This window comes from Poecilia reticulata, linkage group LG15 (genome assembly GCF_000633615.1).
Source record: "Poecilia reticulata strain Guanapo linkage group LG15, Guppy_female_1.0+MT, whole genome shotgun sequence".
Lineage (NCBI taxonomy): Eukaryota > Metazoa > Chordata > Actinopteri > Cyprinodontiformes > Poeciliidae > Poecilia > Poecilia reticulata.
In genome coordinates this window covers 24416972-24435038 of record NC_024345.1, presented here as the reverse complement: position 1 = coordinate 24435038, position 18067 = coordinate 24416972, and the positions used below count along the sequence as shown (strand labels likewise).

Sequence of the window (18067 nt, the reverse complement as noted above, 5' to 3'; positions counted from 1 at the left end):
ACCAGCCAAGCCAGTAACGCAGCCAGTGACTGACAGGTGAAGATATTACTTTGTGAGGGGAAAAGAGTACGTGGAGACATCAATAATTGAGAAGATGGCATGAAAGAATCTGTAATTGATTTCCTATCAAAGCATATGAATTAATGCATTCTTTTGAGGCAGAGTTGCTTAAATTGTCTACATGAGTGATTGTCTCATTGCGAGGACAAACTTTATTATCTTATCATTTATTTTGATGATCTTATAGATTCTTAAACCTCAAGCTCAGCTGTTCAGCTGCTATAGGGGTTTGCAAAAACACTTAATACCCATTGTTATAACAACAAATCACAGTGTATTTTATTGGAATTTTAAATAACAGACAACACAAAGTTGATTACAACTGCACGTCTGTTGGGGATGTCTCTACTAATTTGCACATTTAAAGGATGAAATCTTTTGCCAATTCTTCTTCCCAAAATGGCTCAAACTCGGTCAGATCACATCCAGTACGAGCCGTGGTTTGTTGAAAGTACGGCTTCGGTTGTAAATTCTACTGTCACACATAAAACTCCCAACTTTTCTTTTATGATTGGTGTTGGCGATTGTTACAGAAAATATTTGCTCTTCCTCCAACAGATGTGATCCACACTGTAGGTCCAGTGGCTAGAGGTCATGTTGGCGATAAAGAGATACACGATCTTACCTCCTGCTATAACAAATCCCTGGATTTGGTGAAGGAGTATGACTTGAAGACTGTGGTGAGTACAGTATTTTTGCTTTTCATCCTAGCAAGAGAAACATTATGTTTAAATTCTTCAGAGTCTAAAAAGCACAAAAAGTAGCATTTAAATTTGGAAAAAGTACAGCAGCGGAAGGATTTAGCACTTTTCATTTTAGATACAGTTCTGAAAATTGGCTTAATCTTCTTTGCTTAAACAAAAGGAATAGAAAACAAAGCAGAATGGTAATGCGTTGTCAAATGAAAGCTTTTCATGTAGAAAACTTTGGCATGGCATTTGGAAGATGTTCAAATAAATCATACGCCTTTGTTTAAGCCTATCTGTCTTTCAACTGTAAATAGCTGTTTGTTTTTCTCTTTGTTTGAGAAGCGACTTTTAACACTTTACCGCTTGTCAAATTTTCAAACGGCGTTAGATTATTATTATTTTTTTAATAGTTAATAATGTGCAACAAAAAGAAGGTGATTAAGAGGGCATAATTATTTCAATCTTTCAACCCTTCAAACTTCTTTTCTTTTCTTTCCTTTTAAACACACACACTGTAAATCAGCATTGAATTATAGGAAATTATGGGGAAATGAAGACAACACTGGCACAGACCACCTAACATGTTTGTGTGTTTTTTTTATGGGAGGCATCTGACAGATTATGCACAAAAAAGTTCTTATTTTATGTTATTGTTAATATTCCTTCTATACCTCCTTAAACCTTAATCTGTGTTTCAATCTGAACTTGGCGATGCAGTGTTTTTAGACATTAGACCAATCAGTATCACACCAAAGAGCTAGAAATCACATTTTTGGTGCCAACCTACTGCCCTGCTGCCTCATCAGAGGCCAATCAGTGGTGGCACTCACCTACAGAGAGACATAGATGACTGCCAGTCTCATTAAAAATGATTGTGACAAACCCCTGCTCAGCTGATGACTTATTGTTAGTGACACGGAATCCTTCACAAACTCCTCTTGGTGGCAATTAAACGGGCTGTGAAACCAAATGTCTGAAGTACTGTATGTGCTGTTTAGAAGCAAGTTGACGTAATAAGAATTGTCATTTTTATAAAATATGCACTCCACATCCCAGCGACGTCATTGGTGATTCATTGGTCAACAGTAATGTCAGTCCATTATTATGCGTTGAATCTGCAATGTTGGTTCAATGTCCTGTGGCTATAATCCATTAGCTTATCATGATCAGCTTGTGAATGCGTGAATTAATGGTACATGAATGATTTAGAATTTGACAGAGTGCTATACAAGTAGCCATTTGCAAAAGGACAATATAACAAACTGTGGTACTTACTTATGGTTGGTGATAATGCCCGTTAGTGTATTATATCAATTAGAAATTCGTCACAGTATCAAGGTATGTCACAACAGATCCCTGGCTTTGTTGTTTGTGCAGCTCTCAAGTACCTTCAGCTGGTGGTCAGCTGAGCTGTAAACCTTGTCCTGCTAACAGTGCTGCTGCCCAGCCTCCATTTCAAAGCTTATGACATTCCACGCATAAGTTAGTCTCACTGGACTAGCCAGGCTGTCCAATTTTCCTTTGCTACACATAACATTTGCATGTAGGGAATTTTTAGCTAGTTACTTACTTTTTGGTCTCATCTGACCAGGACAGCTTTTCTCACAATTTCTCTGTCCCCTACATGTCTTGTACCAAACAGGTATTCATCAGACTTTCTTTCAACAGCATTTGTGCTGTTGACACTGGCCAGTATAGTCTCCCACCTGAATTATAGATCTCTGCAGCACATCCACAGTTACCATGGGGCTCTTGGACGCTTCTCTGATCAATGCTCTCATCTAAAAACATATTGGTTTTAGATGAACAACTGTGACTAAAAGAGGAAATGGAGGTCATAGGTATCCATCTTCTAGACACATAGTGCCATTCTGTAGTGCAATCAAGAAACTATTCTATGATCAGTTATGAAAATGCTTTATCAAAAATAACATAAAAGAAACTTGAATTTGTATCATAGCTGTGTCTGATGCCTTGATATTGGCCCCTGTGTCTTTGCAGTCAATGCAGTTTCTGACACTTCCCCTTCAGCACATCATCGCAACACTCCATGATGCCATTTACAGTTGTTCTCAGGAACATTGTTTTTTGTGTGAAGAGCTCAGCAATTGTGCAGTCCTACCAGCTGTTTGATAATTGTTGCTGCCTCTAGTCTGGTAGAGCTGTGTGGGGAAGGTGCGGCGAGGGGTGATCTGTGGGTCAAGAGCGCGGTTGGAGACTGAAGTGCTAATGCGGTGCTTTGGCTAAACAGGCGGCGCATTGAATGAGCAAGCGCTTAGGCACCCTCAAATGGCTACCATGGGAAATTCTAGGATATTTTTATTTAAATGCATGAATGAATCAAATTAACACCCCTTGTATGTTTTTTGCTGAGGGAATATTATAACAGGATATAAAGCTCAAAGAAGTTGCACATTTTCCAACCTTTAAAATATGTAAATTTGTTCTGTACTCCTCCCATTTGATTGAAGAGTATCCAATGACATATTCAAACCTTGTGTCTTGGTCTTCTGCTTTTTGTTCATCGTTGTTCTCTAAGGAACCTCTGAGGCCTTCACAGGGCACTGGCATTTATCCTGAGATTAATTTACACACAGGTGGACTCTTCTTACTCTGTAGTTAGGTTCTGAAGGCAATTGACTGCAAATAATCAGATTAAAGAGAGATAAATAATTGCAAGCCCCTCTAGTCAGATTTCTATATGTAAAAGATTCCAAACACATCCTTTCACTTCACAGCTATGCGCCGTTTTGTGTTGACCAATCATTCTGAATCTCAACAAAATATGTTGAAGTTTGTGTCTGTGACATATAAAAATGTGCTTGCAAGTCATTGTGCAACCGGCATATTTGAGAAGATTGAAGATGCAACATCAGAATTTCTAGTTTTTAGTGTCCTAAAAAGTTTTTGATTTTGAAAAAAATATATATCTGGGCAAGAGCCACAACAAACACCAGGAAAAAACGAATAAAATGTTTTTTTTATTTTGATACGTTCTGAGATTTGAAAGCAAACGAGAGCTCCTACTGTGAAGCACTGGGTCCAGTCCACCATGTTCCTCACAACAATATCATAACAACTTGTGTGCTTCAATCCATAATCGACCCAGTGCTCTTCTTGTTTCTTGCACATTCCAAAGCATTAGTTACTGTGGGCCCATCTCTTGATTTATTTATACAATAATCCATATACAAGAAACGATGATCCTGTTTCACTGGGAGCAGCCAGGGTTCTGTCTAGTATTTATAAAGTTGAAATCTACTGAACTGGGCTTCAGTGAAAACAGTGATGCTCTGTGATCGACTGTCCTTGTAAGGATTGACTGATCCTTAAATTATCTGGGGCACTGTCCATTTTGTTATACTGACTTATAGTACTGTGTTATTCTTCAACAACAGTGGAGACTCTTGGTCAGAAAAGAAAAAAAGTAGTTGGTTCTTTCTTCAAATGATTTTGTGGCCTACATTTAGCTTCTACCTTAGTATCCGTGATCTCCGTTGGGTAGGCACCCTAAAGCCTTCTACTAATTCTTACCTAACAATCGTGCGGCTTCCTGTTGCGAAGCACACTACTATGGTCAATATTCTGTTAGTTGATCAGCCCTAAGCTCCTATCGACTAATCCAAAAGTGTCTCAGTTTGATAGAAATAAGCTGCAGTCTGCAAGATGGGCACCCTACTAAGTAGGACTATGGGGTGAATAAAATAGCGAGAGAGGGTTCAATTGAAAATCTTAAATCTCTGGCTTCTTAATGAGGATTCCAGGGCTTTAAATGGTAATAGGAGTCGAGACAAACCCTATCACAAATAAATTTGAGCATTAAGATTTAGAGAAAGCAGTGATTGCTAGTTAATCTGTAAGAGTTCAGTTTCACTTCAGGTAGCAAAACTTTATTGTTGTCAGATGTGTGAAAATCTTGTTAATGAGAATTACAGCAAATCTCTTGACTGAAAATGTTTTCTTCTTTACCTTAAAGAACTTAAGTGTTTGAATGAACTTTTAACATTATTCTTAGAATTAATAAATTAGCTTAGAAAGAAAAAAAAGCTAATTTCTACCCTTTTACGTCGTGCTGCATTAGTCACAGTGGGATCAAAGACTCCCAGTAAAGCAGACGTTTTGGCATGAAATGGGACAAATGCGCTTGAATTAATAAGGGCAGCAAGTTTCACTTTTGTTCTTCTGCACACAGGCAGAATGCACAGGTTCAGATGCTGAATGCACTTTTTAACACATTGGAAAAGTATTCAACATTGCTTAAACTTTCTTGAATTCTTCCAGGTTACAACCACATACTTCAATGTATTTTAAGATTTGTTATGACAGACAAACACCTGTGGATGAAAAAGGCAAAAATAAGACACATTTGCTAGCTCTCTACTCTTGTCATGTGTTTCCAAAGTAGAAATTGAGCTATGTGTAATTTTATCTCACTGTAAATGCAGATGTTCTGTGAAAAGACAATCAAAGCAGGCTTATCAGGGATAAGATTGTGGTGAAGTTTAAAGCACAGTTAATTTATAAAGAAATATACCAATATTTAACCATCTCACCGTCCGCTGTTCAATCCATTATCCTAAAATAGAAAAGAATGACAAACCTGCAAACCTGTATTATTCTTCACTAAGGCTGTAATATTAATGCTCCTTATAGTTTATAAACTGCTGTAGCCTTTTAGTTTAGCTTTAGGGAATGTTGTGCACATGAGGCAAACTGACAGGAAGAGTATTAACCAGGGAATCAATCTGATGACACCAAAAAGGAACTTTTTGGCCTATTTGTAAAACAATATCTTTGGTCGTGAAAGAATGTGACACATCACCCCGAACAAATTATCCTCACGGTGGTGGCATTATCATTTTGTAAAGATTATTTTCTTCATCATGGCAGGGAATCTAGTCAGGGTTGATGGGATCACTAATGGAGATAAATACAGGGAAATCCTGGAAGGAAGCCTGTTTAGAGGCTGCAAAACACTTGAGACCGGGTCGGAGGTCCACCTTCTAGCTGGTTAACAATCCTAAACCTCCAGCCACAGATACAGTGGTCTAAATCACTTTCATGAGTTAGAATGGATAAAATTATATACTAAGTACAATTGAAAATGTGTAGTAAGACTTGGAAAAAAGGATGTTGACATACATCATGCATTCTGTCTAAGAGAAGTTTAGAGATTTTATGTGTCTATCACATGTTTGCGTTTCTAGTTTGACTAAATGTAAAAATATGTTTTGCCAAGTACTGTGTTGAATCTGCTGTGAAAGATGTTTATTTGAGAAGATTGAAGATGCAGTGTGAGAGTTTGGAGCTTCTACTATTTTCTTAAAATTTGAACAGCTACTAAAATTTCTGTCACTTGTTTCCTTGTTTTTGTTGCAAAGTCATATAAAGCTGTGTGAAAAGCAGCATGTGACTGCATCACACATTTGAGGGGATTCTTGATCTCATTCCAATGTAACTCTTTCATTTATTTTTATTTTTTTCTGCTTTCGGTTCCTCCAGTTTTAGTCACTTGATGAGGCTTTGATAGTCTTAAATTATTTAAGCATATGTCCAATATCTTAAACATGTGCAGGTTTTTTATACACATTTTACATCATGCCGAATTGTTCTAGAATGTAAAGAAAGATGTAAAGATTTTATTTAGACTCAGTTCCTTGGCTCCAAGGCAAATTCATGCTATGTGGGTCTAGGACTTCCTGGGGATTGCCTCCATGTGAAAAATTACAATGAGGCTGAGCCAAGATGCCTGCTGTTTAACCCTGGCAGCGATGCTGTGTGCTGTGTGAGATGATTCAGACTGTAAATTTGTTCTGTCTTACCATTTTTACACTTAAATCGTGTTTGTTTGATTTCAAAACGATCATCATTTCTGCCTTTCAGGGTCTTCTGTATCACAGTAATTTTCTAAGTAAGAAAAGATTACAATCAGGATATTAATATCTGCAGAGATTTGAAAAAGTGCTTTCCTTCTTATTGATATATTTTGTTTTTGTTTCTTTTCTGATGCTGGAATGTTTCAGATCATAAAACATTAAAGATAATATGAGCTCCTCCAAAATTACTCTTTAATATGGAGCCAGTTTGGTTTGGATAGTTGTTTTCTTCCTTATAAATGATGATATAATTTGCGAACTGCTTTTTGAATTAAGTCAGGTTATTTTTGAATTTGAGAAGCAGCACATTCTTTTTCACCCCAATGCAAGTCACTAGTTGGTGTCAGCAGGATTGTGGTATTTTTTTCTTTTTTAATGGTCAGTTCTAGTATTGCTATCTCCGTGTAAAATGGGACCAACTGAGCTCCTTGAATACATTTACTAATTGTCAGGATTTTTACGCATCTCGTATTTTTTACATATAAAATTTAATCAATCATCTACTTCAACATTTCTGTGTGTGGCTGCATCTGATTTCACTTTTGAATTCACCCTGTGTTTTCTTTACGTGCATAACTACCTTTTTGAGATGTCATATAAAAATAAAAACAGTCCAAAAGTACTTTTCGTGTAAAGATCTGTGGTCTATAGCAGTTAGTTTTCCAGATCATTTGGCTAATGCTTATTTTTTGACCTGTGACCATGCATTAGTACATGTGTGCATTCATGTCTTCCCTGTGTGTCTTACAGGGATAAGTATTCTTGTAGCTCGTGTAATTTCAGTGTTCTTTATTCATTTCCTTTTTCCCTGGAACACTCTTATGCTTTAGCGTTTTTGTTTGTGGTTGAAAGCGCAGCAGCACTCCCTGAGCTCTGGACTGACCACAGCCTCCACAGTCATATTTGCTGAGTGGGTTCTGCAGCATCATAAGAGAGGACTCATGGCACCGGGCAGCGTTGGGAGTACAGTTGCAGCTCCGGGATTGTGAGCAGCACATTGTTAAACATCCTCATCCACTGCTCAGTGCATATCATGCTACACTTTATTTTTGGTCTCCTCAACAGATCCAAATACATAATCTAGTGAGAAATATGGATTTTTTTTTTGTAGCAGATATGAATGTGCGAATGGAGATAATCATGCTACTTTGGCAGTCAATAAGCATGAAGAGGCTGTAGCAGGTTGTCAATATTTGCTAGAGCCCAGACGTATTTAACAAGGCTAATAATGATTGCTGAGATGGATACAGCGTACTGGATATTATGGTCTGTTTGCTAAGAGTTCTTCGTAATAGGAAAATCATGTATGAATTTATACATGACAGGAAGCAGAAAACAATGATTTTCTGTATTTGCTTTGGGTGTAATGGTACACCCAAAGATATGTTTACTGTTCAGCTCTGCACAGACCTGCATTCACTTTGTAAAAACTGAACCGATTCTGTGGGTAACAAATCTTTACCTGTGGAAATGTCTTCCTCCTCCAAATAGCCTAGAAGTGATGCAAAATTGTAATGTAATAGGTGAAAGCAAGGCAAGTTTATTTGTAAAGCATTATTGATATGTAGCTAGAAGTGCTTACCGAGAAAATAAGGGAACATGGCTAAAGAAATGTCCAAAACAAGGAATGTATTTTTAAATAAGTTAAATGTAAGCTTTAAGTAAAAGGAAAATGATCTAAGAACGTATGTAACTGAAACAAACAGTCCTCAACCATGTCACTGTGCACTGACTGTTCAGCTTTGGATGAAGTATGTCAGAGCCTTATGTTTGTGGAGTGCTTTAGTCCTCAATAAAAGTGGCCTGAGAACACAGCCTTGTGGAACCCCACCTTTGATCCCTTAGGTTTATGCTTGGCAACTAACACGATGTAGTTCTGATCTGCCAAATAAAATCTAAACCAAATTAGCACAGTACCAGATGATCCCACCCACTTATCCAGTCTACCAGTCAGTATGTTGTGATCAGCTGTGCCTAACGCTGCACCGAGATCCAGTAATACCAAGACAGATGGAACCGTAAACATGAGTCTTCTGCCTTGGTTAGCTATGGAAGGTTGCTCAGATTCTTCCTGGGAAGCAACTATGGCATCTGTCACAGAAAAAAAGACAAGCTATGAAAAGAGGGATGCCACCATCTGGAAGTTATTCAGTGTTGGACTGCTGGATGTTTTACTTTACAGATCGTATCAAATGTTCCTTTTGCATTGCTGCTAAGTAAACCAGTATTCCCAAAGTTTCTCCAAATCATCATGTTTGATTATAATTCCAGCTTTACTGAGATTGTGAAAATAAGACACAATCATTTAACTTAATCCAATCATGACTTTGACAATGGGATGTCTTCTGAAAGTATTTGTCATTAAGCTCTTCTTGGCAGCAGGCAGCGGGGTTGGCAGCTGCCAGCACGGGCCGTGACAGGGTCGCAGACTGTATTTAGTGGCCTCCTGTCTGACTCCCAGGCGGCCTTGGAAGTGTTTTGTAGTCATAACACAGTGGCTTTGGAGCGATCCAGCAGGGAAGCCACAAATTGCCTGTTGAGGGGAAAAAAAGCTGAAAGCCAAGTGGATTGCACATGAATGGTGTAGAATGATAGGATTAACCACCCTTCTCTGTGGGCTCATTCCAAGGCTGCTAGAAGCATTAGCTTTCATTCATCCTGCTCAACGGTGTTCCCAGAATGCATTCCCCAAAAAACAATATCGCTCAGTGTCACAAATCAGGATGCACATTCTGGTTGAAGATGATAGCTGATAGCCCAAACTGAATCATGTTTGACATGAAAGGAAGCAAAAAAAAAAATGCAGTATGAAAGGAGTGAAGCAAGGTGATTCCAAGGTGTTATTGGATATAACCTTGTCGTTTACCCTTTTTTTTTTTTAGCTTTTTAAAAGGATTCTCAGGAACTCTGTGGCACGAGTTTTCCCGTTTCCTTCCTATTTATGTGGATCGATTCTTGCTTAGAAAATCTTTTTTTTACTGTTGTACAGTAGGTCCATTGGAGACTTTCATTTTATTATGTTTCCAAATGCTGTCATATCAAACTCCAGTGATTTAGTCCCTCTTCCGTTTCCCTTCGGCTTGCAAGCTCCCCAGATGATTAATTAGTCATCACTTATGTATCCTCTGAACAGATCACACACACATCTCTCCTCTACCTGCTTTTCTCCCTGTTTTGTGGCACATTATTATTTGAGAATGCAAGCAGCTTCTGGTCCTATTTTGTAATGACTGGTAGAAAGGAAATTTGATGATGCACAAACTTGGGTTGTTGTCATTGCAAAGTAAACCATGCCATTAACTGGAATAGGATAATGAGAGGATTACTGCTGATCAGCTTGCACAATGTAGCCACTTTTTACATCCCTATACAGCTTAGTTTTGTGTTTAGTTTTAAAGGGCAATATTAGATTTCAACTGCAAATAAGACATATTATGGGCTTCTTTCCACCCTTCCATAAAGGGAAGTTTTGTGGATTTCACACCAAATATCTCGTCAAGACATTCTTCCACCTGAGGTGTGGAGGTACAATTGGCCTCTTGGCTCTCTGATTATTGTTCTCATTGCCTGCTCTGTCTGTTTAGACTGAGAATCATGCCTTTTTAGGTTTGCAGTTGCCCTATACTCTTTCATTATTCAGATGATGACTTAAACAGTGCTCTATGATATATTTAAAAATGTGAATATTGTTTTCTAATCTGACACTGCTTTAAACTTGTAAACAACCTTTTTACTGACCTGTCAGAAGCCTTTCTTGGTCTACTAATGTTCTCTAAAAAACTCTGGAGGTCTATACAGGGCACAGGTGGACAGTTTATTAATTAGGTGACTTTTGGTTGCATTAGATTGTATTCAGAGTAAATGGGGCTGATTACAAGTCAGACTTTTCAAATGTTTTTTTTTTTTGTTTTACTATGCATTAGGCTGTCATATAAAGTCTCAGTAAAACACATTGAAATTTGCTTTTTCAATGTCCAAAAAGTAAAAAGTTGAAAAGATATGAAAAGTTTTGTAAATATTTTAGAAAATTAGGTGAAATATTGGATGGGAATCAAAAATAATAAGAACCAGTACTTAGTGCATCAGCATTGGTCTGATTTATTATGGACAAGAAGAAGATGGATGTGCTTCCAACCTTTGCATACTGCTGACGGCTTAGAGCTGAAATGCATCCATCTTCACTCTGTCCACAGTAAATATTAAGAGTTTTAATGCAGTGCTTCTAATTTGTAAATATGTTTTATTAACCCTTCAGATATCTTACATTTTCTGCCAAGTATGCAGGCAACACTGAGGGTTTGTGTTTAAAACAGATGGAACTGTTTTTGAAATAAAACTCAACCAATCAGTTTAAACATTAAAAATTAAGTTAAGAAAGGTTGTTGGGAGTACACAAATGACAAACCTGGGGACGTTTGTTAGTGCTGTAAAAATGTGAAAATGCTTGTATTACAAGACTATTTTGTATTTTATTAAAAAGTTAGTTTGGCTAAATCTTTCAAAAATAAACTGAAGATTGAATTTGACCCTTTTGGAAAAGATTGACTGACTACACAGTTAAACAACAATAATGTCCCCAATTGTATTTTTATTGACTTACAATCATCAAGTTATTAGGAAGTTGTTTGCCTACAATTCAAAACTTTTAATTTGCTTTAATTGGTTTATAACTGTTAAGAGCGGTTGGTAAGAGGTATCAAACTAATATGTGGTGCCCTTAAGAAAATTTTTGCAGTAAAGGCTCTTGGTTGTAAAGTGGCCTAAGCCAGGTGCGTGCCTGCTGCTGAGTGTACAGAATCAGACTCCAACAGTCGAAAACCTTGCACTACTCTCTATTTACACAAGATTGCCTTGTGTGTTTCTGTTTAAGCCACTCCGACTAGACTGAGGCCTGATCCACTGCATTGAGTGCAGCATAAGCTCTATTTTTTTCACATCATGTGCAATTGCTTACTGCTGTGCATTATCATCAGATTGTCTTTGTTAATTTAATTTTTCATATCTGTAACTGATTTAAATGAATATTGAATCAAAATAAAGTAGTATGTAAAAAAACATTTTGGAGATTCTGTTATTTATCAAAAATGAACACAAAAATGTAGCCTTTAGGGGAAAGTCTTTCTTTTGACTTAATATAAAAATGCATCCAGATGCTTATAATATTAAAGTTTATCTTTAACTAATGAAAATCACCACGAGGATTGGTGTGTCTACCTCCATGAAAACAAGTTAGTTTTTGGTAGTTTGTGGGTCTGGAGCATACAGTAATTATTTGGACTTATTTTGTAGACACCATACATGTCAAAAAGTTGTTTTCCCAAAGCCAAATTTTCAGGCATAAATATTTATTGGTGAAGATTTTGATTTAGATAGATTTTCAAGTCTTTGCTCCTTCATTAATGAAAATTTTTCTGTTTTGTTAGGAAAATATTAGTCAATCATATAATTAAACATGACATAAGTCAGAGTGAAAGGGAAACATGTAGGCCATTGTGCACTATAAACAAGTTTATACAGGCCTGTTTCAGTGAGTTGTCATTTGTTTTGTAGCCTACTTTAACATTCCTGCATGCATAGACAAAGGTTAATTAGACTGAAGCTTTTGAAAAGGTCACACAGCCATTTAAATTAGTCATTTCTGTTTGTCTGATCCAAATCATTGGCAACACTGGGCAAATTAGACCCAATTATACTCATAGTGGTAGTGGTGGTCTGCCATCTAGCTTTGAATTAATGACCAGAGGAACCCCAATTACCTCAGCGACCTAATTCAGAAAGAAGCAGCCACAGCAGGATAAGACGCTTCAGGTGTGGGTAAAGGTAACATCCCTCCCACATCAGTTTCTCTCGATATTGTCTTAATTCCAGGAGAGATGCAGAACATTATGTGAGATGAAATTGTAGGATATGTAAAATATGACATTTTCGTACAACTTGAGAGGTGTAATCAATGTTGATGGGGGACCTGAGAGAAATTATCTCCTCTGTGGGTTGATGTGAACATGCTACTGTCTTGATTATAAGCAGAGCAAGCCCATCACAATCATCTGAAAGGCCTTCCAGTTATTCTACAAGAAGAACAGCAGCACTTCCATTTTATGTAAAAATTTACTGACGATAATAAATGCTCTTCAAATAAGTTAAGTACTAAAGCACAGTCAAGCTGTAGAAAAGTCCCTCAGCTCTCAAGGTAGTTTCACATCATCTTTTTTCTCAGCTGCTCTACCTGGCTGTGAAGATTCTTTTGCATATCTATGAGGCTCGTATCCCTCTGCGGTACCATCTGAGAATAGATACGACAGCTTGCACCCAACTGAGGGACTGTCATAGGAAGTTGTTGATTAAACAGATGTTGTTCCTGCCAGGCGCCATGAGACAAAAAAACATCAGAGCAAGCATACATTAATTGAACCGACCTGAAGAATGTAGGAAATGTAGGAAAACAAAAGGCAGTTCTGTCTATTTTTACTGTTTCTCCACAGCAGGAATGTAAAGGTGTCACATTTTCACCTCTGGTTCCACTTATAGATATGCTCAAAGAAACGGGAAGCACAGGGATAATAGTTGGTGACAGTTGATGCTGAAACAATAGATTTTTGCAGACCACAGAAACCATTTTCACTCTTCCTGTAGCATTTGTGTCCAGTTCCATTTGTGTGTTTGGATTGCAGAAATTTTGGCTGTATACAGTTCCTATAACTGCTCTTAAGTGGTACAGAACTCATAATTTTTTGTCGCTTTTGCATTAGGAGATGTGGTTGATCCAATATTAAGGATTAATTTAATCTCTGGATTTTGGAACAATGTAGATACTGAAAAGAACAAAATAGAAAGAACAACTAGTATTGAGTTGCAAAACGGAGATTGAGGATTTTGGAGTGGCTTTTATTAAAAAAAAAAAAAAAAAAAAAAAAAACATCACCTGGCACAAGTAAATAAAATCAGTTTTGGTGACAAAAACATTTATAACTGTTAGCGTCCATTATTTTTGAGAAGGCTTTAAAATGTGTAAAAATGCTTATTTTTATACTCTGATTTTTTTTCTTTATGCACCAAGCAAAAATATCACTCATAACAATTTATTTTTGGTCCAAAACTGGTAAAGAGCAGTTTGCAGACATTACAGATGTTTCACAACTCTGCTATATTTATTTGTGTGGAAGATCCAGAGAGAGACACTCACTTTGTATTCCATCTTGGTTTTTTGTCTGCAGTACTGAAAAATAAAATTATCTACTGAAGTTAAATTTATGTATAGGTCTGTTTTATCCTTCACACATAGCTAAACTACTGGCACATAGAAGAAAATCTGCTCATCTGCTGCAGATGGTTTAGGTTTGTGGTGATTATTATTGTTTTTACTTTTTAATATGCATGTTATAAAAGCACATAAATACACATGGGGTTTCTCCATTGAAGCAGTTCCAGTTTTTGACCTGGAATTGTTGCTAAAGACAGTTTAATGGTCCTTCAAAGAAGCCAGAAACCGTTTTCAGAACCATTGGATCAGTGATGATCAGTAGCACCAAGGTTGCAAAAGATTAGTTGACCAGTTTTTAACTGTCAAGTACTGCTGGTACAGTACATATTCTTTGCTCAATTTTTTCTTGCAGCAAACTTGGGTAAACCTGAACATTGGTCTAGTGCTCAAACTGGTTGAAACCCTTCATTATTTTGGTGAATGTTGTCCTCATAAGTAACATAGCCGTTTTCACAATCAGCTGGTGGAGAACCACAGCCTTTGACGTGGCCAAGAAAAGCAAAAGAAACAACCGTAGTATGCTTAACTGCTCCATTAAACCCTTTGATTAGACTTTAGAACCGTTTGGCAGAAAATAACCTAGTGGAGATTTTCAAAGTGGAGTCCCAAGTTATCTGGTTGTGACCTTAACAAGCTGCGGATGATTCTTATTGTGTCTGACAGAGGAGAACCTAAAGAGCAAACTATGTGTTGATGGTGTTTTCTGGTTAGCTTTGAAGTCTCAGAAGTTAAACTAATACATTAAATGATGCAATCTTGTCAGAAAGCCTGCTTCTTTTTCTCTGGCATGGCTCCATCTATTAAGAGTTGTCCCTGAGTCGGAAACTCTCAGTGTCTTCTGATATTTCCTCCCTCACCTGATAAATGCTTCTGCTTTGATCAAAGAAACTGAGTGTAGCAGGAGGATATAAAATACATCCTTGTATATGCAAATGATGCAGCTCTCATTACCTGACAGGTGCTCTTTCCTCTGGTACTTTAAATCTGCAAATCTCTGCTGTCCTACTGCTAACGTACCAGGTAGCTGTTCATCGGTAGTGGAATGAATTCTTGTTTACATCATTACAGTTAATTACCATACATGATCCGTCCAGCCGGCAGCAACAGTGCTGTTCGTTTGTGTGAACATGTGTGTAGTTGTGTCAGCTAGACAGTCAACTCACTCTTGGTCGCCTCATTAGGGATGCAGCTGTATCCCTATGGTAACGCCCATGTTGCTTCAGAGTACCTTGTCATTTTCATGGCCACTCTGAGTATTATTACACCAGTGACGATCAATACAGAATACAAAAATAAATATCCTTCAACGACTCAACTCATTTCATTGCCATGCATTGTTCTGAAAAGTTATTGTGGATTTGGAAACACGTTCAAAACTTTTATTTGAATAAAGCAGGATCCTTAACAAAGTGTGGCTTCTCCTAAAGTACTCATCCCAGTCAGAGTTAATGACTTTTGCATCTCTTCTAAACTTTTTAAATTGCCTTTGCTGCAAAATCTTTTAAGATTTTGGCCATACTAATTTTTATTTTTTATTCAAATTTTTGTCCCAGACTTTTTCATTCCACTAAACATTCCATTCTTCTGTTTGGCTGTATCTCCCTATGAAAAGTCAGCTTCCTTAGCAGCATCTGTCTGTGGATTTAACTGTGAGGTTAGCAGTCTTTCCCACGCTGTGCAAGCCATATTATTGCGCTAACATATTCTACTAGTATCACTCGTTTTTTTTAATGTTTATTTTGCATAGGCACCCGTAGCAGACGCTACATAAAAACATGGGATTGCATCAGAAAATATTTAGTCCTTATTTTACTTGAAACACTGAGAATAAATTCTGAGAAACATGTTGAGAAATGTCTTTTTATGTGTGAAGTTTACTGGCAGAATCTTGTAGACATATGAAACCCAGGGTCACTTCATGTTTTTATTAGCCTCAAAGCTCTCTCATGTGCTCATTTTTTTCCCTTTGTGGCTTTTATGAAACCAGGTGTTGAACCTTTCATGGATGTGTGCCAGGCTTATGTCCATGAAACTGGAATTTCCTGCTCTATCACAGGGTTCCATTTCAACAAGCTTGCACCCAATTATCCTTCAATAATCGTCCAAGGCCTTACAGATGGGATTGGTTTGAGTACAAGGCCTACCTATTGAGGTTTGCCACAATGGGGGGTATATTTTCTCACTAAACATGAGATGGTTTCAAGGGAAGAAAATAAGATAACATCGCAAATCAAGATGGATCTCCAGATGGTCATTTGAAGCTTTTACATCACAGAATTAGACTTAATATATAAACACAATACAGTGAGATAAAATGTCCTGATTCAAGAGAGAACCGGTGTAATTGGAACTACATTAGGTTTTCCCTTGCATCATTTTAGCAGAATTTGGCTCAAAGCCACTTATAATAGAGTAATTTGGGAGTTAAGTTTAGAATCGATCTTTCTGAGGGACTCTGAAACACACAAGCTGGAAAACCTGGAAGTTCACTTTACTTGTTCACTTTACTGCCATGACTGCAGTGGGAGAAAATGTTCAAATGCTTTTAAATATGTAAAATGCATTTTGAGTGACTCGAGTGATTTACAAGTTTTCACTTCCTCTTTAAGAATGTGAATCAAAAACAAAGTCAATAATGATAAATTTCCTGTATAAAGGACGTATTTACTCTCTCGTATGCCTCAGACAGCATAGAGCAGCTCCGTGCAGCAACAGAAATTGTTTTCCAGACCAATCCATATAAAAGTGAGAGATGTCCACTGGAAATGGCCACTAGCCCATTCATCTGCTGTCTGTCTCCAGAATTATTGCCGCTCTTTGGTTGTCATGTGAGACCATTTGCCTGTATTTATTTTTATAAAGGGTGTAACTAAATAACCTTGTTGTCACAGATAATTTTGAACCTTTAACTTTAAAGAACACCCCAAAGAGAGATCATGAAATCCTACACTTGTTCTGAAAGATGCAGCGCTGTTTTTTTTCTGCAAATCTAACATCTCCCAACAGAAAGAACAGTGTTAGCATGATTTTATGTTGTCTGTAAACTTGTTTGCCAACAATACCACTGTGTTGTTTTGTAATATATATATATATATATATATATATATATATATATATAGCAGAAATGGGGATTTTTGTTTTAAATCTTGCTGTAAATACTTAGGCAATGTAAAACTGTTCTTTTTCCTCTTAAAGTTATACAATGAAGATCTCATGCCAACCAAGAACAAACCTCTCATTACTTTCTTGCCTCTTTTGTCATTTCGTTATCAAAAAACAGAGCAGGGTTTCTTGGAAGCAGAAATGAAGGATTGTACAGATACTGCAGACAGACATGTCAGTGTTTATGATCTTCTGCATATTTTGCTAATCACTGTGTCATTACCCAGCACATATATCTGCTTTAGTGCCATTATTATCTTCCAAGGTCACTGCTAACAAGGGCTGATGCATTGTGTCTGGCCTGAGCTGATTGACTTGTGATGTTAAACTGGCTCAATTTCATCCTACTCAGCAATTCAAGAGGCAAAGCAGCACCTTGCACACAATTATAAGAGAGAGAGATGTTGGGTTGTGCTACTGCTGTGTTGTAAAGGTTATTTATTTTTGTTTGTTTTGCTTGTGTTTGTGTGGACGGACAGCTTGAAGGGCATATATTGTCATATTTTAGAGGCAAAACCCCTCCGAGTCTTGAAAGTGTTATCCATAAATAGAACATATTCAGCCTTTCTGTTGGTTTTCAAAGCAGATAGAGAATTTAAAACACAATTTTCTGAAGGAGAGCTTTACTATGGACAATGACTTTCTTCTGTTGCAGCACCTTTTACCTAGTCACACCCTTTACCTGTTGACAAAAAGCTTCTTTGTAAAAGGAATATGTCTTATGGATGTGTGGCCAATTATTGACAACTCTGAAAAAGTTTTCTCTGTTTGGGTTTAAGAACCAAATTGAGACCAATTTGGAAAGGAAAGTAATTATCCTTCTGAATAAGCTTGTGTAAGGACAAAGGCACACTGGAGACAAACCAAAGCTAAATAATTTGATTTGGCTGACTCTTAATAGTTTCTCTAAGTTAATAATTTTCTCTGCCTCTTGTTGCACTTTGACACTCACTTAGCGTTAACCTGCACACAGAACTAACCCCATCATGATGGCATCAGGTGTGAAGGAGTTGGTTACA

General features: G+C 37.3%; 1 protein-coding gene across 1 annotated transcript in view; it reads left to right on the top strand.

Moving 5' to 3' along the window:
* macrod2 (mono-ADP ribosylhydrolase 2) overlaps positions 1-18067 on the top strand; it is a 470949-nt gene that overhangs the window by 298746 nt on the left and 154136 nt on the right. The window contains exon 6 of the mRNA XM_008430201.2: positions 619-740. Within this exon, the coding sequence (XP_008428423.1) occupies positions 619-740 (122 nt within the window). The remainder of the gene's footprint in view (positions 1-618; positions 741-18067) is intronic.